The sequence below is a fragment of the Elgaria multicarinata genome, chromosome 9, assembly GCF_023053635.1.
Source record: "Elgaria multicarinata webbii isolate HBS135686 ecotype San Diego chromosome 9, rElgMul1.1.pri, whole genome shotgun sequence".
In the NCBI taxonomy this organism is placed as follows: domain Eukaryota; kingdom Metazoa; phylum Chordata; class Lepidosauria; order Squamata; family Anguidae; genus Elgaria; species Elgaria multicarinata.
In genome coordinates, this window is record NC_086179.1 from 9043247 (window position 1) to 9066909 (window position 23663).

Consider the following 23663-nt stretch of genomic DNA (forward strand, 5'->3'; position numbering starts at 1 on the left):
AGGACAAATAAAAGGAATCAGAATCATAGAATAGGAGAGTTGGAAGGGGCCTACAAGGCCATCGAGTCCAACCCCCTGCTCAATGCAGGAATCCAACCTAAAGCATCCCTGACAGATGCTTGTCCAGATGGTTGTCCAGCTGCCTCTTGAAGGCCTCTAGTGTGGGAGAGCTTCATGTAAGCATGCTTAGTTAAATTATGGAATTTGCTACCACAGGATGTGATGGCCATCAATTTGGTTGGCTTTAAAAGGGGATTGGATAAATCCCCAGAGAAAGAGGCTATCAATGGCTACTAGTCCAGATGTCTATATGCTATCTCTAGTATCAGAGGCGTATGTTTATGAACACCGGTCGCTGGGGAACATGGGCAGGAGGGTCCTGTTGCACTCATGTCCTGCTTTTCATTTTCCCATAGGCAGCTGGTTGGCCACTGTGTGAACAGAATGCTGGACTAGATGGACCCTTGGTCTGATGTAGCAGAGCTCGTCTTATTTATTTATTTATTTTATATCCCACCTTTTTTCCTCCAAGGAACCGAAGGTGGCGTACATAATCCTCCTCCTCTCCATTTTATCTTCACAACAACCCTGTGAGGTAGGTTGGGCTGAGGGTCTGTGACTGGCCCGAAGTCACCCAGTGGGTTTCCATGGCCAAGTGGGAACTAGAACCTGGATCTCCTGACTCTCAGTCCAACACCTTAGCCACTACACCACACTGGCTCTGATCTTTCGTAGCCTTTCTATCTTTCTCATATATTCTACATTATGATTGATTGCATCCATAATGGATCCAGAGCCTCCTAGTCGCTTTCCTGTTGTGCCACTTTACCTGTATAGGTGTACATACAGATGCAAAATTGGAAATATTTAAATAGAAATACATCTCACCATAGTGGGGAAGACTGTGACCAGGGCCAGATCTACACAAAGCAGGATATGACACTTTGAAAATGTTTTGAAAACTGTATCTAGAATATGTCCTGGGCCCCAAGAGTTGTCACTGCTGTTATAAACCCCTTTAAAGTGGTAGTGTAGATACTGCCCAGGTGACCTGTATGCCTGCTTGCTCAGTCTGTTATCCAGGTGCTAACACCTGTCGATGGGCAACTTCAAGGTCCCTGTTTCCTCCCCACTTCTTAGCATTCTTTATATTTAAACTGGACTTGGGACTAGACACACCTTTAGATACCATGTCTGGAAACACCCTTAGATGCCATGTCTTCTTATGTTCTCGTAGACTGGTTTGCACAACACGCTAACCCCCACTCAATGGTTGAGTATGAGTTGTTGTTGAACTGTGGGTTGTTTGCGGAACTGTGGGTTGCTGTGTTGTCTGAACTCAGGACATTTTCCACAGGGTGGCTTGTGAACTAGGCCCTGTGGCTTATTTTTCTCAAATAAGCCAACTTGGGAACCCATGGTTTGATGTTGGGTTGTTCAGGGTGGTTAACAAGCCACCCTGCAGAAGATGTCCTGGGTTCAGATAACATACTAACCCATGGTTCAACAAACTGGGAGATTTCTGGACCATGACCATAAGTCCAGTGGTAAAAGCGACCACCACTTCCGGCGACACTCTTGCTATCGCAGACTTTCTCTATGGTCATGCAGCCATTTTGAGGGTATTCTTTCCCACAGAGAGGCCTTAGAGAGCCCATCCGTGCTGTGTTGGAGGCTAGGATGCACGGTAAACTGTGCAGAGGTATGTCCACTAACTACAGAGGATGGGTAAGTAGCAGAACCACGTGATGCCGCATTGTTCCTCAATTGTGCGGCAGGCCCACTTACAACGCTTCTGTTAACCCATCCCCTCTCTATAGTTCCACTAACCATCACCCCCCTCACGTGTGCAACTGGCACCTCTGTTTGGGTTTCCCACCCCCCTTGTTTCTAAACTGACCCCCCTCCCCCTTACCCCCCACCCTACATACATACACAAAAAATGTAGCACCAAATCCCCAGAAGGCAATAATAATGTATCTTTTAAAAAGACTGTTCATTAACCAGCTTACTTCCAATTGAATAGCCCACGCTGCATGAGCAATTTCGTGTATTGTGAACCCCATTCACAAGCTGTTTTCTTTCTTTTTTTAAAACCCACATTGGACAGACTTCTTTGGAATCACTTGTGAAAGTGTCCTTTCTTAACCAGAGAAAAGGCAGCTGTCTTGTGAATGGAATTGCTTTTTAAAAACACACACAACTTTGGGTTCTTTGATGTTACTACAGAGTGCTGCCAATGAGCAAGTGTGACTGTTTTCATATGTGCTGGAACCAAGTGGGTTTTCCCTCTCCTCCGAGTCTGTTCTCCATCAAGGAGCTAGTCCCTGTGTCAAAGGGGTGAGAGGCCAAGTAATCCTTATAGCTGCCATCTATCAGTTTCTCGGCATTGTTCTTGGCAAACCAGCAGTCCACTTCCTGTTCGCCGTTGTAGATCTTCCTTTGTTTCCATACAACAGGAACCATGCGACCCTTCAGTTTTAATGCATTCCCGGAATTCGCATCCGCCCCTTTCATCTGGTTCCAACTTGCTGTGATAGGATGTCCTGGTTCAAGAGGCTCTTGAGTAAGCTTAACGTCTTGGTATAAGAACTGGCCTGTATAGGAGGAAATGGAGAACTTACAGGATTGATGCAAGATGTTTTACCAGAGGACGCTGGTGGCTGCAGTATCTGGGGGCAGTGAAACAGCCCGGTTTTCAGTTCAGAACAAGTCAGGACTCTAAAGGAATCTAAACTTGCAGAAGCACCTTGCATAGCTCATTTAGAGTTCTGCTTGGTTCTGCCCGAAACCTGGAGCAGATTCATCACCTCACTGACCTCAGAGCCACCAGCCTCCACTACATTTTCAACTGGAGCCTTATCACACCTTCTCCACTGTACTGAAGGGCAGCAGTCTAGTTTAGGGAGTGCAGGGTGGCTGTTCCAATAACTTGCCACTGCTCTGTGACCCCCCCCCCCCCAGCACCTGCTGCTTGAGAACATCAGAACATAAGAAGAGCCATCCTAGATCAGACCAAGGGTCCATCTCTTGAAGAAACCAAAAACCAAGCATTTCTTTTAAACATTAACACCGATTCTGGCCCACTTGCATTGGCTGCCTATATGTTTCCGAGCCCAATTCAAGGTGCTGGTCTTAACCTATAAAACCCTACATGGCTTGGGACCGCAATACCTGATGGAACGCCTCTCCCAACATGAACCTACCCGTACACTGCGCTCAACATCTAAGGCCCTCCTCCGAGTGCCTACTCCGAGGGAAGCTCGGGGGATGGCAACAAGGGAGAGGGCCTTCTCAGTGGTGGCCCCCCGACTGTGGAATGATCTTCCCGATAAGGCTCGCCTGGCGCCAACGTTGTTATCTTTTCGCCGCCAGGTCAAGACATTTCTCTTCTCCCAGGCATTTTAACAGCATTTAACAACGTTAAGTTTGTTTTTAATGGACCCCAGAATTGTTGTTTTTAAATGTATACTCTTGTTTTTATACTGTTTTTTATGTTTTTGATGGTTTTTAAATATTGTATACTTTTAATGTTTACCATTTTTAATTGTTGTAAACCGCCCGGAGAGTTTCGGCTGTGGGGAGGTATATAAATGTAATAAAATAAATAAATAAATCTCGTCCAGCACTCTGTTCACACGTTGGCCAACCAGCTGTCGACCAGGGATCAACAAGGCAGGGCATGGTGTAACAGCACCCTCCCACCCACGTTCCCCAGTAACTGGTGCTTACTGCCTCTGATATTGGAGGTAGCACATAGCCATCCGGGCTAGTAGCCATTGATAGCCTTCTCCACCAGGAATCCATCCAGCCTCCTTTAAAATCCATCCCAATTGGTGGCCATCACTACATCTTTTGGTAGTGAATTCCAGAATTTAACTGCACGGTGTGAAGAAGGCCTTCCTTTTATCTGTCTTGAATCTCCCACCCATCAGCTTCATGGGATGACCCCATTGGGTTCCAGTATTATGGGAGAGGGAGAAAAATGTCTTCCTATCCACATTCTCCACACCGTGCATGTAGGGATCTTCCATGTTTTAGCACATCCCCTGCTCCTTGCATAGTTGCTTTCACCCATAAAATTAACCTATCGTATTTCTTCGATTCTAAGACACACTTCTTCCCCTAAATAAGCAGCTCTAGAAATGGGGTGCGCCTTAGAATCGAAGAAATACGGTAATAATCGCCTCTAACCCTTCCCTGCACAGCAACATACATTCGCAAGAGAGATAAAAGGAAGAAAAAAGGGGAGCGGCTTAATCCTTAGCCCCCGCCTCAGGGCAATCACAGCAAGCAAGCAACGGTTTGTTGGTGTGGGGTTAAGCACACACCACTTCCCGCATCCTGTGGAGAAAAAGGGTGGGGGGGGAGAGACAGCAGCAGCAACCATCTACCGCCCTTTGTGCCCTGCCTGCTCTGTCTCGCCTGCGAATTGCAGTTGCACTGACCTTCCCGGCTCACTGGAGCCGGCGCGAGACAGGAAGCAAGAGAGCAAAAGCCTGGCGTGAGGCCCCAGCCAAATGGGCGAGGCGTGAACCCTCCGGCAACCCAGAATTGGAGAGAGAGAGAGAGATCGGATGGGATCGCAAAACAAAACACACACACACAAATCCTGTCTAGGTAGAAATAGCGGAGGAGGCCACGAGATGAGGAGCCGCTCTCGCCTCTTTCCAAGAGAGGGGGCGGGAGAGGGTCTCGAGCACGTGACGGTCCTCGGACGGCGGCTATTGCTCTGTGCTCCAGCCGCTCTCCCCACCCTGCGCGCAATCGTGCAGGGGTGGGCTCGGCGCTTTTGGGAGAGATTAGCGCGGGGAAATTGGGCTGTATGTTACCGTCCTTTTTCTGTAAGGCTAGAGTAGGGAAGTGGCTGTGAGGAATGCTTAAGGAGGAAGCCAGTTATGTTGGTAAAGTGTGTGTCTTTGTTCATATTTCTTCGATTCTAAGATGCTCTTTTTCCCCAAATAAACATCTCTAAAAATGGGGTGCGCCTTAGAATCGATGGCGTCTTAGAATCGAAGAAATACGGTATCTCATAAACTGGCAAGATGGATTGTCAGCAGCTTCTAACATGGGCAGAGGAGGTACTTCTTCTGGAGCCATTGCCACAGGTTGACGTGATGGCCCACTGGGCTCTTGCCAGGAGGGCATTGGATTCTCTGTCCTACGGGTGTCTCTTGCTTTCATAGAGCTGGCTTCCAGTTTGTGGCTCTCCATTATTGGAAATGTTTTTGGACCACAGTTCCTGCAGCCATTGGCCCTGTAGGCTGAGGCTGGTGGGAGTTAGAGTCTCTAACATCATGTTGAGAACCTCAGGTTCCCTTTCCCTGGGATAGATGGCCCGTTTGGACTGATTCAGCATAACTAGCCCTGTTGGGCATAATTAGGAAAGGAACTGAGAATAAAACTGCCAGTATCATACTGCGTTTATACAAATCTATGGTGTGACCACACTTAGAATCCTGTGTGCGGTTCTGGTCATCACACCTAAAAAAAAAGAAGTTATTGTAGAGCTGGAAAAAGTGCAGAAAAGGACAACTAAAATGCTTAAGGGGCAGGAGCATCTCCCCTACGAGGGAAGGTTACAACAGGCGGGATTGTTTAGCTTAGAAAAATATTGAGTAAGGGGAGACATGATAGAAGTGTACAAAATTATGCACGGTGTGGCAAATGTGGATAGGGAGGCATTTTTCTCCCTCTCTCAAAATACTAGAACCCAGTGGGGTGATCCAATGAAATTGATTGGTGGGAGAGACAGGACAATTAAAGAAAGTCCATCTTTGCACAGTGCATAATCAAGCTGTGGAATTTGCTACCACAAGAGGTAGTGATGGCCACCACTTTGGATGGCTTTAAAAGGGGATTAGACAAATTCTTGGAGGAGAAGGCTAGCAATGGTTACTAGCCCTGATGGCTGTGTGCTACCTCCAAGATCAGAGGCAGTATGTCTATGTACAGCAGTTGCTGGGGAACATGGGCAGAAGGGTGCTGTTGTGCTCATGTCCTGGGCATGGGCTTCCAGTGGGCAGTTGGTTGACCACTGTGTGAACAGAGCGCTGGACTACATGGACCCTTGGTCTGATCCAGCAGGGCTCTTCTGATATTCTTATGTCCTCTGTTCTAAGGCAACTTCCATATAACCTATGAAGCGAAAGCAGTTCCTCCTTACCTATCAGGCCGTGGGAACTTGCGGAAAGGCCTTGGCTGTTAGAGATGTAGAACCCCAAATGGTCCTTTTGGTAGGGAGCAGGGTTCTTGTAGTGGTGGATCAGGATGACGAAACCGACAGCCCCCCGTATGGCCACGGTGACATTGGACTGGGCAAAGATGGACACTTCGAGGTTCTTGCTTACAATCATGGCACTGCGGTCACAAGGCAGGACCAGCCTCTTCCCATCGTCCAGGATGACCTTCGTGGGGGTGACCTCCAGGTAGGATCTTTCCGGCTTATCACTGAGGATCGTGATGCTTCTGAAGTAGGTCCTTTGTTTCTTATGGCCGTGGCGCGGGGCAGGAGCGCCTATTAGTTGACCGTTCACGGTCACACCTTAAGAAACAAACAAGAGAATTGCTCAGATGCTCTGCTGAGAAGGGTGTTTAGGGATATTCACTGAACAAGCCTGTTATGTATCCTGGGTTGCTTGGAATTATATAAAATTATATATTTGCTGTCAAGTACATCCAAGTTCATTATGTTAAACACAGCTAGATTTGCAGTAAAAGCTGACCAACTCAGAATAGCCATAGAGGCCAATTGTTCCGTTTAAGAAATGTGGTCCCTGCAATTATATATTCTTGTAAGGCACTGTGTATTTGTATACTGAATTTTTGGGCCAGTCGCAGGTGCTCAGATAAACCTACCTCATAGGGTTGTTGTGAGAATAAAATGGAGATGAGGAGGATTATATATGCCACCTTGAGTTCTTTGGAGGAAAAAAGGGATATAAATACAACAAATAAATAAATACATTTTGAGCATTCCTTAGCAATTCGGCCCTGGAAATTGGCAGCAAATCACACGTTTTGTCACTGCTGTCACTAAATTTGGCAGGGTGGTGGCAGCAGAAATGCGGTCTGTGTGTGTGTGTGTGTGTGTTGGGGGTGGGGGAATAGTCCCTGGACCACTCAAAGTTTCCCACTCCTGCTCCAACAATGAGCGCTATGTGTTGATGGTGCCGTACACATATCAACGTCCACATCCCAAACTGATATTAATCACATTTTGAGTGTCTCTACTCCAGTGATATATGGCATGTTCATGATTGGCCACTCATGGAAGTTTGCAGGTCCTTTGGATGACATCGACAACCTCCTGAATGTCTCCTGCACCTTCCCCCAGCTATTCCATTCTAAAAAAAAATCTGGATATCCCAATTCTTCTGAAATATTGCAGGATTTCCTAATGTGTGCAGCTGAAGTTGTGCTACAAAGCACCCACTAAGGGGCACTGTCCCATTCAAGGCTATGAGCACTGAAAAAAGGGGACATTTTCAATTACAAACCACGTGGTCGGCAATTCAAACCACATGGTCACCCCTGTCCACCCATGTAATGGAGCCTATCACAATCACGCAAAGGAGCAAGTCCCGGTAAGGTAGCATGATTCCCCGCTAATGTAGCGACGCTCTTTGTGTTTTTGCAGTTTCCTAATTCTGTCGGCTAGATGATCCCTGCAGTCTGCTGAAAGCAACCATGGAGCCATCACTGGGGACAGAGAGTGGAGCTGGACATTCTGAACACATGGAAAGATGTTGAGAATATCCAAATTCACTCTCTATCCCCCGATGATGACAATAGGGTTGCTTTCAGCAGCCCGCAGAGATCATTTAGCCGACAGAGGAAGTGCAAACTAGTTATGCTTCCTTTCCTTGTGCGTACTTAGAACGTTCCAAACTAGCCTAAGTACCTTTCCTCCCCCAAATGGGTTTAGAAGAGGAGGCTGGGACTCATTTGTGCTTCCGTTCCAACTACTTTTTCAGGATGTTCAAAGCCATGACTCCAGTGCAACTCAAATGCCTGAGGATGCTTTTTTTAATTTATTTTTTTACATATGACTCCATCCAGCTCTGTTGATACTGCAATTTTACAATCATACCAGAGTTCTTATGATCCGAAACCAATCTGAGGATATCCCCTGGTTCTCCGTCAATGTTGAAGCAGACTGTTAGCTTGCTCAAGGGGAAATCGACGACAAAATGAGGGTCACCATCCGCTGGGCAGACAAAATAAAATAAAATAAAGGGGGAGGCAAACTTTAATACACTCGCAGCTCAGCACATAGAATACCCAACACTAACAGAATCTCAGCCTGCCTAGAGCTCCCCTGGTTTTCCCTCCTCCCCATCATGAACGTCTTATAGCTCTTGAGATTTTCCCAAATGGAAAAGCAAACCAGCAACAAAAGATTGCAGTGTAGAGTGTGTCTGTTCTGTGTTCCAGCCAGCCATGCCCTTTTCTAAGATACTCCATTCCATTCCATCCCATCCCTCCATTTTGTTAAATATTTGTGTTCCAGCCAGCCATGTCCTTTTCTAAGATACTCCATTCCATCCCATCCCTCCATTTTGTTAAACATTTGTAGGTTTGAGTGCAGTTGGCTGGCTGGTGGACTGGCTGGCTGGCAGGAACCCTTCCCTCTTGCAAGACACTCTATTCCATTCCTACATTATTAATAGCTGCAAATAATTCCAACATGTTCAGCTTTATTTCAAAACCTAGTTGCTCAACCTTACCCACCATCAACATAGGAGAATGATGCCTCTTATATGCCCCATTTAGGGCCTTAAGATCATCAGGTAAGGAACTATTTCAGGTGCTGCCCATCGTCTCAGATCTTGTGGACCGTGATTAGCTCCAGGGCCTTTTTCATTAGTCCCCCTGGACCCTGTTCACGGAGATCTACCTGGCCATCTCAGACTTGTGCGTTGCTGGAAATAGCGAGCCCCTACTCATTTCAGGAAGCTTTTGCTAATTTAGGAGGAGCCTGAGCAGCAGCTAGGCCCGGCAGCTAGGCAGGTCACCACCTGAAGCAGGGACCCACCGCTGCTAACACTCCTCACACCTGAGCTGCTCACCCCTCTGCTGGCTTACTTTTTTTGGCGCATGTCCATGTACCTGCTTTGCCAGCGCACCACCAGGTAGGGGTTTCTGCCTTTAGGAGCTTGCATGAAGTCTTCCAAAGTATCATGACAGGGGACTACCCATGATATTTTGGGCGATCTCACAGGCACTATGCAGCTCCTGAAGGTGGAATCCCCTAACAAGCAGCGCATTGGCAAGCTGTACGCACACCAAAAAATGTAAGTTGGGCCGGTGGCTAGGGCCAGCTGAGCTGGCTGGCCAAGCAGGTTGGATGAGCGGAAGGCGCGGGGCTTCTTCTTGGTCCTGCTGGCTGGCTGCATGGCTGGCTAACTGGCTGGCCAGCCATGCAGGTGGTCAGCAGGCAGGCCCTTTGCAGAGGGAGACCGACGCAATTTGCTGCTCTTCCCATATTCTGCCGCCTGCTGCGCCCGCATCAGGCTGCTTCATGATAGGGCCGGCCCCGGCAGCAGCTACTGATTGCTGGCTAGAGCACTTACCTGAGGTTTTAGTGACGTTAATACTTTGTGTTTCTGGTTTTCCAGGCATGGAACCTGGATGTTGGGAAGAATGTGAAAGGGAAGAAGGTGTAAGAACAGCTTCTGGCACCAATCCTTCTTGGATTTCAGAATCCAACCCACCCACACCAAAAAAGTGCATCATCCTAACCTGCTAACGACCGGTGCCCCTGCAGCCCCTGCACAATCTCCCCAACTCCTTCAATCGATGGGCCGGTGTAGACCTCTTCTGGGAGGTCAGCCAGAAGTGCAAGCTCTTTCATCTTCAGAGTGGTGAAGGGGGTGACGAAGTGATACCTGAGGGCCAATTTTTTTGCTCTCTCCTTCAAAGTCTCCCTCTCCTCATTATCATCACTCTTCAGCCAGGAAGTCAACAGCTCCTTGATGGTGAGGTAGCTCCATGTCCGCTCCACATAGTTTTGATCATTGGCAGGGTCTTCAACGCCATTGGAAGCGCCTCCAACATGGCGCTTGCCAGAGAGATCTATGGCCACGTCTGTTTTCAGAAGGACGTACTTGTCACTGTTGCTGGCCGTCACTTCCACATGTAAGCTGTCGGCCGTCTTGTTGAAGAGTTTCCCAGCAATGACGATTTCGGATCCATTGAAGTAGTTGGGGAAGAGGTTCTGGGTAAGCTGATCCACACTGTCCGTAGGATAATCAACCCGGATGTCAGAAAGAAGAGGTGTGCCGATCTCATCATAGAATCTGTGTACAAACATTTTGTTACTCACTTGTCTTACTTTCCATGGGCAACCCTACAACATATAAGCAGAGCATAGTGGAAGCTAACAGAGACTCTCACAGAAGGCAACAAATCAGGTAACACCGCCTAAACATGGCTACACAAGATTTGCTCTAATCCCATATTCCCATTAACTCAGCAATGAATTTATGTTTTCCAAACTAACATCTAGCTCCCTCCGATATACAGCTCTGTTCAATGCATATTTACTCAAAAGCCAGTGTGGTGTAGTGGCTAAGGTGTTGGACTGGGAGTTGGGAGATCCAAGTTCTACTCCCCAGTTGGCCATGGAAACCCACTTGGGTGACTTTGGGCCAGTCACAAACTCTCAGCCCAACCTACCTCACAGGGTTGTTGTTGTGAGGATAACATGGAGAGGAGGATGATTATGTACTCCGCCTTCGGTTCATTGGAGGTAAAAAAAAAAGGCGGGATATAAATGCAATAATAAATAAATAAATAACTGTAAGAAGGAAAGGAAAGGAACCTCTCATGCAAGCACTGAGTCATTGCTGACTCTTGGAGGGATGCCAGCTTTCACTGACGTTTTCTTGGCAGGCCTTATAGTGGGGTGGTTTGCCGTTGCCTTCCCCGGCCGTGATTACCTTTCCCCCAGCTAACTGGGTACTCATTTTACCGACCTCGGGAGGATGGAAGGCTGAGTCGACCCAAGCCGGCTGCCTGAAACCAGCTTCCGCTGGGATCGAACTCAGGCCGTGGGGAGAGTTTCAGCTGCAGAAACTGCTGCTTTACCGCTCTGCGCCACACGAGGCTCATAAATAACTGTAAGTCCCACTGAATTCAGCAGCTGGACGTGCACCCCGCAAGAAGAAGAACAAAGGGGTCAAAGACGCAGAGGATTCCATGTTCCCCCACCAACCCTTTCAGCTGTGCCGCAGCGTCCTCGTCCTCCCGCACGCGCCGCGTCATCCCGCAGTTCTCCAGGGCCAGCCTCTCCAGCAGTTTGTAGTCCACGTCGTTGCCAATGCCAACGGTGAAGAGGCAGAATCGGTTGCCTATGGCCTCCTTCGTGTTGTTGATAATCTTGGCCGGCTGGGTCTCCCCAACTGTGGGCCTCCCATCGGTCAGGAAGATAATCAGGGAGACGCTCCGCGCTTCCATGTCATTCTGGGCAATGTAGTCATTGAGCATTTTTGTGCTGATCTGGAGGGCGCCGTTAATGTTTGTGCCTAGGAAGAGACCATAGAATTATTCTTGGAAAGGGGGTGGGGTGTGTGGGGGAAATGAAACATTTTATTTTCAAAAATATCAGCTCCTTGGGCATGAGCAGTGAAACGATCTAGATCAGCCTTCCTCAACCTGGGGCGCTCCAGATGTGTCGGACTGCATCTCCCAGAATGCCCCAGCCAGCTGGCTGGGGCATTCTGGGAGTTGTAGTCCAACACATCTGGAGCGCCCCAGGTTGAGGAAGGCTGATCTAGACCAAGCTTGTGGGGGGGGGGGTTTGGGGGGGAAGCAGAAGGAGTCACACACACACACAACAATAACGGGGAAATTTGGAGGGATGAGACTCACTGCTCAGTTCTCAAGCTTTTTGCAGGTTATCATTTTTTATTTATATTTTGCCTGGACTGACATAGTGTTCCTTTAATGGGGGTCCTTGGGGGCAATCAAAAGGAGCTTTTGAGATGCCCCCCTTGAAAAAAAATAGGTAAAATGGGGCACTAAAATGAGGGTGGCATTTCAGTTCCGCCCTAGACAGAATACTGTTTTTACCTGTCAGACCAATAAAGGTAACAGATCGGTGTTGGTTTTAATGCAGAGTTTAGATTACTTTGACACCAGTGGACAGCTTGTGGCCCAATGCCAGCGGGGTAAGGAATCTGTTCCAGGTTTTATTTATTTATTTATTTATTTATTTATTTATTACATTTCTATACCGCCCAATAGCCGGAGCTCTCTGGGCAGTTCACAAAAATTAAAAACATTCAAAGTATAAAACAACAGTATAAAACCATACTATAAAATACAATATAAAAGCTCAACCAGATAAAAACAGCAGCAATGCAAAATTACAAATTTAAAACACCAAGTTAAAAATTATTTATAGACTGTTAAAATGCTGGGAGAATAAAAAGGTCTTCCCCTGGCGTCTAAAAGCATATAATGTAGGTGCCAAGCGAACCTCCTGACGGAGCTCATTCACTCAGAACCAATCAGAACTCAAATTGGTTTTGGGTTTCACTCAAAACCAATCAGAACTCAAAAGGAGCTATCCAAGGTGCTGAACCCATTTTTGAGATAGATTGAAACCCAGAGTGGATTCAATGCCCACTTAAACAGGAGCCATCAGCCTCTACTGCTTGACACAGAATTTCAATTCCCCCCCCCCCCCGCATGGAGGACAGAAAGCCTTGATGACTGAACCTCTTCACCCTCCCCCAGGCCTGAGGGTCACCTCTAGCAGTGAGGGTGTCCCTAAACAGTGCCGTAGTGAAGCAATCACCTCAGGGTGCATCGTTATATGATTGAGCAACTGGGCATAAAAGATGCCATGTTGGTGTTTTTCCAGCTTCCAACTCACTGGGGACCAGAGGTGAACATGTCAGGATTAAAATCTATCAAACTAGAACCCCGGGCAATTTTCAGAGGTGTGCCAAGGACAAGGTAGAAATGGGATTGGTTCAAATGTGAGTACTAATCAACCTAATTCACACTTCCTGAACAAATATCTTTCGGTTTTTGCACTTCTCTGAATTTTGCGATGAGGTTCTCTTTTCAAAAATCATGCCCCCAAAATGCAGACTTTAGGAAAAATGCACCCAAAATATACACACACTTTTGTACCTCTTTCTGTTAACGCATGCACTCAGTGTGTTCATTCTGAACCAAATCTGAGCATGTGAAAACATGGCAGCTGCCAACACAACCCTCTTTCTTCCATTTCTCCAGTAACTTTCAATGAAGGCAGACATCTTCTGACGAATGTGTGTCCTTCCCCACAATTCATTGCAGAGGGCACACAAACGCTGAACACGAAGTTACCATGTCTTGCCGTTGTTTTACATTAAGGCTGAGGGACACACATTCCCCAGCCCTCTTTTACTAGTTGTTACTGGAGAGATGGGAGGTGCCAGCCACCAACCACACATCGCCTTAGTGTCTAGTTGACAACTGTTACCCAGAGGACCTTCTCTTCTGCTGGCCTCATACTGTGGAATTTATTTATTTATGGCCTGCCAGAGGAGATTCGCCAGCTTAATCCTCTCTCTGAGTTTAAGACAGCTATAAAGACTAATCTCTTCCGGCAGGCCTATCCAGATGAATTTTAAACCTAAGAATTTTAAGATGTTGTGATTGTTATTTTAATATTGTATCGGTTTTATATGCTCTTTTAACCAGTTTTATGTATTGTATTGTTGTATTTAATTTTGTTCCCTGCCTCGATCTGGAAGGAGAGGCAGGTAATAAATATTGTTGTTGTTATTATTATTATTATTATTATTATTATTATTATTATTATTATTATTATTATTATTTTATATAGCACCATCAATGTACATGGTGCTGTACAGAGTAAAACAGTAAATAGCAAGACCCTGCCGCATAGGCTTACAATCTATAATAATAATAATAATAATGCTACTTATATAACCCCCAAAGTTGTGAGATTGCAAACAGCAAGGGTGAGATTTCTAAGAACATCAACAGTATGTTTGCTGTCCAACCATTGACCTCAGTTGGACCAAAGTTAAGCTACACAAGCTTCTACAGAAATGTCCCACTGCAGGACAAAGACTAATTATCTCAGTGTGCATCTATCGGTTATGACATCCATTCCACTCCACCTTCTGTCTCCAAAGCTATGTGCCCTGCAGGCTACGTGATTTCCTCCTCCAGGATACCACTATCTTCCTGGCTCCTTCAGAGTCCCAGAGCTTCTCTTCTTACATTCCAAGAAAAGGCATTTGCAAACCTCTCTTTTCAGGGGCAAGTCTACACAGCGTTCCGAAGGCGTCCCGAAGCCTCTTGAGGGCGCCCCGAAAACGCTCGTGTAGTATGTACCTTAATCGTCCCCAGAAGAGGAGGAGGAGGAGGCGTGCTTCGGCGGCGCAGACAGTGGGCGGGCTGCTCCAGGCTCCGTTTCCCTTTAGCCAGCAGGCCCTGCGAGAGCTCCCAGCAGCGGGGCTGGGTCGTGGGAGGGAAGAGAGCGGACGGGCGAGGAAAGGGGTGGCGGCGACGGAGGCGGCCCCTGCGCGGTCCCGGGGGCGTGGGAGGCGCCCTCCCCTTTCCTCGCCCGTCTGCTCTCTTCCCTCCCACGACCCAGCCCCGCTGCTGGGAGCTCTCGCAGGGCCTGCTGGCTAAAGGGAAACGGAGCCTGGAGCAGCCCGCCCACAGTCTGCGCCGCCGAAGAACGCCTCCTCCTCTGCCTCTTCTGGGGACGATTAAGGTACGTACTATACGAGCGTTTTCGGGGCGCCCTCAAGTGGCTTCGGGGCACCTTCGGAATGCTGTGTAGACTTGCCCCTGTTCTGATTGTCTAATGTGAGTTCTCCGAAAGAGGAGTAGACAAATTTACAGAGGACAAGTCAGTTGACAGCTACTAGCCATTAGGGGTGTGCACGGACCCCCCGCTCCGCCCCGCGGGCCGATCCAAAAATTTCAGATCGGCCCGCTCTGCTCCGCACCGCTCCGCCCATACTCCGCTCCTCTTCGCCGCGGAGCTCCGGCTCCGAATCGGAGCTCTGCAGTGGAGGGGAGTGGCGCCAAGTAAGGCCGGGAGAGGAGGGCGGGAGGTTTACCGGGCCCTGCCGTCATCGCCGCCCGGTAAGGGACCAAGGGGGAGGGGGGCCTTACTTGCGGCCCAGACTTCCTGGTTGAACCGCGGGCTCAATTGAAGACGCTGACGGACCGCGGACGGAGGCAGGTAAGGGAGGGGAGGGCAGGGGGGGTTACTGGGCCCTGCCGCTGTCGCCGCATGAGCGACAGCGGCAGGGCCCGGTAAACCCCACTTACCTTTCCGGCGGAGCTCCGGATCGAGACGAAGGATCTACCTTCACCTCGATCCTCTTCGCCACGCTCCGCCGGCCCCCCAATCCTCTTCGCCTCCGCCTTAAGGGCAGGCGAAGCCACCCGCTCCGCTTCTAATTCGCCAGTCCGATTAGAAGCGGAGCACATCCCTACTAGCCATCACTATTGCTGTACGCAACCTGTGTCTTCAGGCACAGTGAGCCTCTGAATGCAAGTAGCCAGGGAAGACGCAACAGGGGAAGGCAACTACCTTCATGTCCTACTTGGTGGTGGCATCCCTGAGGCATTTGTTTAACTGCTATGGGAACCAGGAAGCAGGACTAGAAGGGGCAGCAGTCAAGGGCTCAGCACACCAGCAGGATGTTGAGGCCTTTTTGCCCCATCCTGCTGGCTCTGCAAACTGCCATTTTTAATATCCCACAATGCACCTGGGACAGGTTCACAGTGGGGCATTGTGGGAAAGTATAGCGGCAGATCCCAGCTGCCTGCTGCTGTCAGCACTCCCAGGTAAACCCATGGCTAGTGACCCACCAGAGGCCACTTTTGCTTAGGGTTCCTCAAAACTGGAGCTGGCTCTCACATGGGCCTTTATTGTGATCCACCAGGGCTCCTTTTATGTTCACAGAAACTGGATTTGGAGGAGGGAGGAGTCCACCTGGGCCTCTCAACAGTTCCCCTCTACTCCTTTCACTTGCTAGCTAACACTCACATCTCTGTCTCCTTTTGGAATTCTACCCATGCTCAGAAGCAACCTCTTCATTGATTTTTGAGAGGCGCTGTGCCTTTAACTGCTGCACAAATGGCAAAAATTCAACTGGTACAGTTTTTTTCCAGCCTGGAAATGCACTTCTAGAAGGAAACTGCATCTGTTGGACGTCTGCTTCATGCGTCACCTAAAACCTACTACCACGAAACAAATGTTGTGCCAGCAGAGGGTGTATAAGATTGCAGGTACATTGACAAACGCGAAGCCTGACCCCTTCCTCGTGGGGCCAAGATTACCTCCAGTGGGTGTCATGTGATGGATGTAGACCTTTGCATCTCTCACGTTGTTGGGAGTCACTGGTGCCAGTTTGTCTTGCTGCCAGACCTTGATTCGATTTGAGAAACCAATGATATTGAAGTGATCATCAGGTCTCAGATCCTGGAGAATGGTGAACAGGGCCTCTTTGGTCTGAAAGAAAACGGAGCGATGCCGTCAGGATGAATGCATCCGATTTGTACAATGGTTCACACCTGTATCGTCTTTGCTGGAGAGACGACTTACATGTGTGGACCATAGTGTAGTGGTCAATGTCGTGTGGACTGCGGTGTAGTGGTCAAGTTTGACAGCACCCCCACAGCCACACCCCACAAGGAGAGCCCCAAAATCCAGGAAATTGTATTGATCCATATCAACAAACCAGTTCTAGTAGTTTTCAGGTCTTTGATAAGGCTAATGAGTACCCATTCAAGACCACGTCATCCCAAAACACTTTGCATTACAACAGGGAGCAATATAAACTGATCCTGGGAAAATTCATCCTCCCCTATCCTACCCCACCCCATCTCCAGCTATTGTGAGGATTGCAGCCATGCTCCAATGGAACAGGAAAATCTGAGGGGTGGGTGGCAGATGACACCTTTGCACCTTGGAGACCTTTTTTTAGAGTTCTGCCTTTTTCTGGCTGGAACCTGGAGGGGCTTCACTGCCCTACTGACATCAGAGCCACCAGCCTCCACTGACCAATGTCCCTGGCTGTAAAAAAAAGTGCCAGTGTTGTGTCCTTGTAAGCCCTGGCTCTGCTACACCACCGCGTGTGAATGGACCATTACAAACCAAAAACATGACCTTAGAATCATAGACCATAGAATAGTAGAGTTGGAAGGGGGCTATTATAAGGCCATCGAGTCCAACCCCCTGCTCGATGCCGGAATCCACCTTAAAGCATCCCTGACAGATGGCTGTCCAGCTGCATCTAGTGTGGGACAGCCCACGACCTCCCTGGGTCATTGGTTCCATTGTTGTACGGCTCGAACAGTCAGGAAGTTTTTCCTGATGTCCAGCCGGAAACTGGCTTCCTGTACCTTGGGCTTATACACCCTCTCACGGTGCATACAAGGACTACATGGGAGTGTTGGTGTGCGCATAGGTTAGGAACATAGGAAATTGCCTTGTTCTGAAACCTCTCCAGGGTTTCAGGCTGGATTCACTCCTAGCCCTACCTGGAGAAGCTGGGCATTGCACCTGTGAGACCTTCTGCATGCAAAGCAGGGGATCTACCACTTCGTACGATCACCCTATGCGATCCATCCACTGCAAAATAAATAAATAAATAAAGGGTGGGGGCTGCTCTATGATGAACTGCGGTATCCTGAGAAGTAGTTGAGTGGGGGCACCCAGCTCTGGCACTTTTGTAGCAGGGATGGGGAAAGTGTTCACACACATACACCTGATGTTGTTGGGCTGCAACTGTCATGAGCCCTAGCCAACATGGCCAATGGTGAGACATGGTGGGAATTGCAATACAACAACATGTCCCCTATCCTTAATATTATACCAATGGATTCCAAAGTTTACTCTTGAGGAAATGGATTCTTTGGACATGCTTCCCAGATTCTCTCCGTCCAAATTCTTCCTTTTCTATTCCAAGTTACTCAATCATTATTATTATTATTATTATTATTATTATTATTATTATTATTATTATTTGGATGATCTGCCATTCTTCCATTTACAAAATAATAATAAAAATCTCAGACTTTCACAGTACTTGAATTTATGCAGATGTGCTTATGTGCATTGGTAACCTCTGAGAATGGGTAGGGGGGTGGTTGCAAACTAGAAATGGTGCCATAACGTTCTGGTGGCAAACCATTCTGAACAAAGCCCAGCTTTTTTTTAAAAAGGAATCGCAGCTTACAGGACATGGGGGGAATTGCAGCCTATAGGACATGGGGGGTGGGTGGGAATCACGGCCTACAGGACATGGGGGGCGGGAATTGCGGCCTACGGGACATGTTGGCGGGAAACGGAGGACATGGGGATATCGGGGGAGCAGGAAATGGAGGCCAGGAGAGATCGGGGGGTATCGTGGGATGGCATGTTATTGCAAAATCTAGGTATAAATTTATATGGTAACAATTTCCGAAGTATCCCCCACTTTCAAGAAAGTGGTAAAAAGACCCCCAAAACAAGACTTCTATTTGACATCATTTCCTGTATTTGCATTGTGTAGTTTGAGAGACACAAACGCTAAAGATGGCTTCCCCAACTGGGCATCCTCCAGATGCGTTGGACTACAACTCCCATCATCCCTGGACAACCTGGCTGGGGATGGTGTGCATTGTTGTCAAACACATCTAGAAGGATGCCCATTTGAGGAAGGCTGTGGTAAGCCTTTTTTTTTTTTTGCAGGGGGAAGAGAGGTCAACTAGATCCAACAGCATTTGACACAAAATAGCTCACGCAGTGCCAAGTCCCCGGCTCCCTTCCCTTTCAATCTTATAACAATGAAGGTTTCTTGGTCCCGGTTGAGAGGATAAATTTGGAGGAGATCACAAACAAATCAGTAGTCTCTCTTCAGCTTCCCTTGAGCTCTCGCATGGAGGCCAATGATGTCATTTAACACATTACCCATCGCAATGGAATCTGGAGTCATCGCTCCAGCTGGTGGCCTTGGGGTTAGATCCAAAGGCTATCAAGGACAATAGATTCTTCTTATTTTCTTTTCAGCACTAGTATGGTACGGCAGTGCCATCTTAATGTATGGGCACGCTGGGCAGTTGCCCGGGGCCCCCACGAGCATACAGGTCCCATGCTAATCTATGCATCTCATAGAATCATAGAATCATAGAATAGCAGAGTTGGAAGGGGCCTACAAGGCCATCAAGTCCAACCCCCTGCTCAATGCAGGAATCCACCCTGAAGCATCCCTGACAGATGGTTGTCCAGCTGCCTCTTGAATGCCTCTAGTGTGGGAGAGCCCACAACCTCCCTCGGTCACTGATTCCATTGTCATACTGCTCTAACATTCAGGAAGTTTTTCCTGATGTCCAGCTGGAATCTGGCTTCCTTTACTTGAGCCCGTTATTCCGTGTCCTGCACTCTGGGAGGATTGAGAAGAGATCCTGGCCCTCCTCTGTGTGACAACCTTTTAAGTATTTGAAGAGTGCTATCATGTTTCCCTTCAATCTTCTCTTCTCCAGGCTAAACAGGCCCAGTTCTTTCAGTCTCTCTTCATTGGGCTTTGTTTCCAAACCCCTGATCATCCTGGTTGCCCTCCTCTGAACACACTCCAGCTTGTCTGTGTCCTTCTTGAATTGCGGAGCCCAGAACTGGACAAAATGCTCTAGATGAGGCCTAACCAGGGCTGAATAGAGAGGAACCAGTACCTCACGTGATTTGGAAGCTATACTTCTATTAATGCAGCCCAAAATAGCATTTGCCTTTCTTGCAGCCATATCGCACTGCTGGCTCATATTCAGCTTGTGATCTACAACAATTCCAAGATCCTTCTCATTTGTAGTATTGCTGAGCCAAGTATCGCCCATCTTGTAACTGCAATACAATATATTACAATGTAATACAATACAATGTATCTCAAGCAATACATCGTTCTTGATGAAAATTGTGGTACTCTCCCTGCATTGTACGGAAAAATAATTTCGGACAACTTGACATCTGTGTGTTTCCCAATGTTGACATTGCACTCAGAGAGTTCATGTGCATGATGGTGACCAACTGTGCAGGAGAACGTTCATTTTTCAAGACTGAAACTTATTTTAAAAAATCAGCTTCGCAGCACAACGGGGCAGCAGCGTTTGAACTGGCTTTCACTCATGTATATGGAAAATGATATCCTGAAGACCATTGACTTCAAGCCAATTATAAAGGAATTCTCTGCAAATTGAAGCCCGCGACGGAGGAAGGTAAGTGTCCCTCCTCCCTGCTCCCTTACCTGGCGCTGCCGCCACCGCCGCCGCATGGATGGCGCCGCCGGCAGCGCCGGATTAGTCCCCCTCCCCCCCACTTACCTGCAGGTGAAGCTCCGGATTGAGGTGATCCTCTTTGCCTCGATCCGCAGCCCCCCTGACTCTCTTCGCCTCCGCCTTTTCCGGAGGCGAATTAGGCCGCCTCGCTCCTGCTTCTCTGAACCGAAGAGAAGCGGAGCACATCCCTAATTTTTATGTGGAAATTTTTGTTTTTCAAGTTCAAGGCTCATGTTATATTGTCCAAACATTTGTACTGAGTAATCTTTGCTGTGCAGCATGTTTGTTTTTAATGTCAAAACACTGATTTTGTTGGAGGTACCAATAAATATAAGTTTATTTTATCGATAATTTACATTTTTATTCCTGTGAGTGGTTGTGTAGGCAGGGCCCAGTGCACTGCTTTTCCCAGATGGTCATTTTGCACCTTATTCATGAACGTGTTACTTGGCCTTGAACCATCAACTATCGGAGATAGCACGGATTCTCTCCGTCAATCAAAGTGTAATTTAGAATGGTGGCAGCCAGGGGTGTAGCGGAGGCAGGACTCACAGGGTCAAAGCACCCAGACTTTTTGATTAGCAGGGAAGATGACATCATTTGCCACCCTCTTCAGTCTTCTCTGCTCTCTCTCTCTCTGAGCTTAGCTGCAATCCTAACAGTAGGTGGATGTGGGAGATGGATTTTTTACAGCAACAATATATTGTTCTGAACGATCCCTGTTATAATGCAAAGTACTTTGCCGTGTCTTGGTTTCGAATGGGCATTTAAGATACATTAGCTTTTTTATTATTATTATTTTGTCGAAATCAAGTTTAAAGACAAAGAACAAAAATGCACATTTGGTGAAAATAATGTTAGAAAATGGATCCTATTAGGTTAATTGCTTGCAAAAAAAAAAGCCGATCTTGAGCAAAACTATGCACAAAAATGCATGTAAAATGCACGTAAAAATGCATAGGAATTTCTATGCAAGCTTCCACCCACCCCTCTAAGTTTAGGATGATCCGACTTACAAATGGAAAAATAAGAAACCAAAATTGACAGATTTGCCTCTCCCTAGTTATATGCAGTGGAGGCTGGTAGCTGTGATGTCAGTGGGGCAGTGAATCCGTTCCAGGCTTCCACACCTTGGAGAGCTTCTTTAGAGTTCTGACTGAAACCTGGAGTGGATTCACTGCCCGACTGACGTTGGATCCACCAGACTCCAATGGATATATGCAACCTTCTGATATCGAGGCCACGTGCTCTTGAGTGAATACCGCAACAGGAGAGGTCTATTCCCCTCATATCCTGCTTGTGGACTTCCTGCATTCATCTGATTAGCTACAGGATACTAGGCTAGATAGACGTTTGGCCTAGTACAACAAAGTCCTTCTTATGTTCTTACAGCCTGTAGAGTCATATTAAGAAGGAAACACCTCTCCAAATGAGCACTGGTGCCAGGACCTGACATGATTGGGCAGCTGTCAAGGCCCCAGCACTTTGGAGGGCCCACTACTGGCCCACTCAAGCTATCTTTAATTCCCCTCCCTAGCTCTAAGCAGTCCCAGGTAGCTGGATTTAGCCACGCTTTTTGTAACTTCCCACAAGGTCCTGGCCTTCACCTAGGCCCTAACCTTCACTCTGGGGAATTGTGGGGAAATTAAAGAGTGGATAGACCCGACTGTTTGGTGGTGCTCAGCGCACCGCCACCGCCACTACGTAAGCCCATTAGGGGCTGCTGAGCGAAAAGGGCCCCCACCACAGAATGGTTTGCCCAAGACCCTCTCAAACCTAGAGTCTATTTATTTATTGTTGCATTTCTATCCTGCCTTTTTCCTCCAAGGAACCCAAGGCAGCATACATAATCCTCCTCCTCTCCATTTCATCCTCACAACAACAACCCTGTGAGGTGGGTTGGGCTGAGAGTCTTTGACGGGCCCAAAGTCACCCAGTGGGCTTCCATGGCCAAGTGGGGACTAGAACCCGGATCTCCTGACTCCCAGTCTGACACTTTAGCCACTACACCACTCTGGCTCTCATGAGCTCAGTTGATGCATTAGCCTCACGCGTTACTTCTATCTACTTGACATTGTGCAGAGAGCATGCAGTTAAGAATCAAAGGGCATGGAGCACTGCAAATGAGGCAGGCTGCACACATTGTAACTGCATGACTTTTGCTGGTGCCACACGAGGGTTGCACGAGGCCCGCTCATTCATAACAAGATCTCTCCATTAACCATGCTCCAAGTCCTCAGTAAGGAAACAAGTGGCACACTGTATCTATACCCCTTCCTTGAAGGGCCTGGGTTGCTCTGTTATGAATTCCCTGAGATGCAGAGAGATTGGAGGCCATCTGAAGAACTCCAACCAAGCCCTTTCCAGCTACCCAAAACGGCTGACGTCGTCATTCCCAGAAGCTGGCATAATGGCATCGAGCCAGCCGTGGGAATCTCTTGGGTTGGGAACCACAACGTCAGTGACATTTCTGCCACACAATCCCTTCCTTGTTGTGCCGCGTGGGCCTGGGGTGAGAGGGAGGGGGCCATGCCCATGAAATGGAAGTCAGGCCAGTTCAAAGGGACACAGGGCTCAGCTGCTCAGACGGCCCTTGCTCTTCCACACACACCAAACTTCCTATGAAGCAGGGGGCTGACAACAATGGCCTCATTCTGGTGGCCTTTCCACATCCATTCATTCCTGGTTTGCACTGGGGGACTCTTGGCCACTTTCCACTGAAAGTTAGATAACTATTATCTCACCATTCTGTGAGGAGGGCCAGACCGAAAGACTTCCTTGGTCCTCACCCACAAGCCTCATGGACTTGGCTCCATGTGCAGGGCCGATGTCAGGGAAAGGTATGTTTGGTAGGGTGACCCTATGAAAAGGAGGACCGGGCTCCTGTATCTTTAACATCCTGTATTGAAAAGGGAATTTCAGCAGGTGTCGTTTGTACATATGGGGAACCTGGTGAAATTCCCTCTTCATCACAACAGTTGAAGCTGCAGGAGCTGTACTAGAGTGACCAGATACAAAAGAGGGCAGGGCTCCTGCAGCTTTAACTGTTATGATGAAGAGGGAATTTCGCCAGGTGCTGCATGCCTACAAATGACACCTGCTAAAATTCCCTTTTCTGTACGACTGTTAAAGATACAGAAGCCCTGTCCTCCTTTCCATATGGCCACCCTATGTTTGGGCACCTTCCGAGGTCCACTCCAGAGCCAGGGGCAGGTGGTGCTGCCAACCCCTGGAGCCGTGGTACAGCTCCTGCTCTTCTTTAGCTCTTCCTGCCTGTTCATCTGTCCTCTCTGAGTGTGCAAGTGGTGACAAGAACAGGAGAAGAAGAGCATCCTTTGCTTGCCTTTGGTGTAAATTGGGCC

The 23663-nt window shown here is 48.1% G+C and overlaps 1 protein-coding gene across 1 annotated transcript in view; it reads right to left on the reverse strand.

Moving 5' to 3' along the window:
* Positions 1 to 1943: 1943 nt before the first annotated feature.
* Positions 1944 to 23663, reverse strand: part of ITIH5 (inter-alpha-trypsin inhibitor heavy chain 5) — a 60200-nt gene continuing 38480 nt past the window's right edge. The window contains exons 8-14 of the mRNA XM_063134697.1: positions 16333 to 16504; positions 11219 to 11528; positions 9745 to 10301; positions 9576 to 9629; positions 8093 to 8209; positions 6167 to 6544; positions 1944 to 2597 (exon numbers count right to left, since the gene is read on the reverse strand). Of these exons, the coding sequence (XP_062990767.1) occupies positions 2260 to 2597; positions 6167 to 6544; positions 8093 to 8209; positions 9576 to 9629; positions 9745 to 10301; positions 11219 to 11528; positions 16333 to 16504 (1926 nt within the window). The 3' untranslated portion in view covers positions 1944 to 2259. The remainder of the gene's footprint in view (positions 2598 to 6166; positions 6545 to 8092; positions 8210 to 9575; positions 9630 to 9744; positions 10302 to 11218; positions 11529 to 16332; positions 16505 to 23663) is intronic.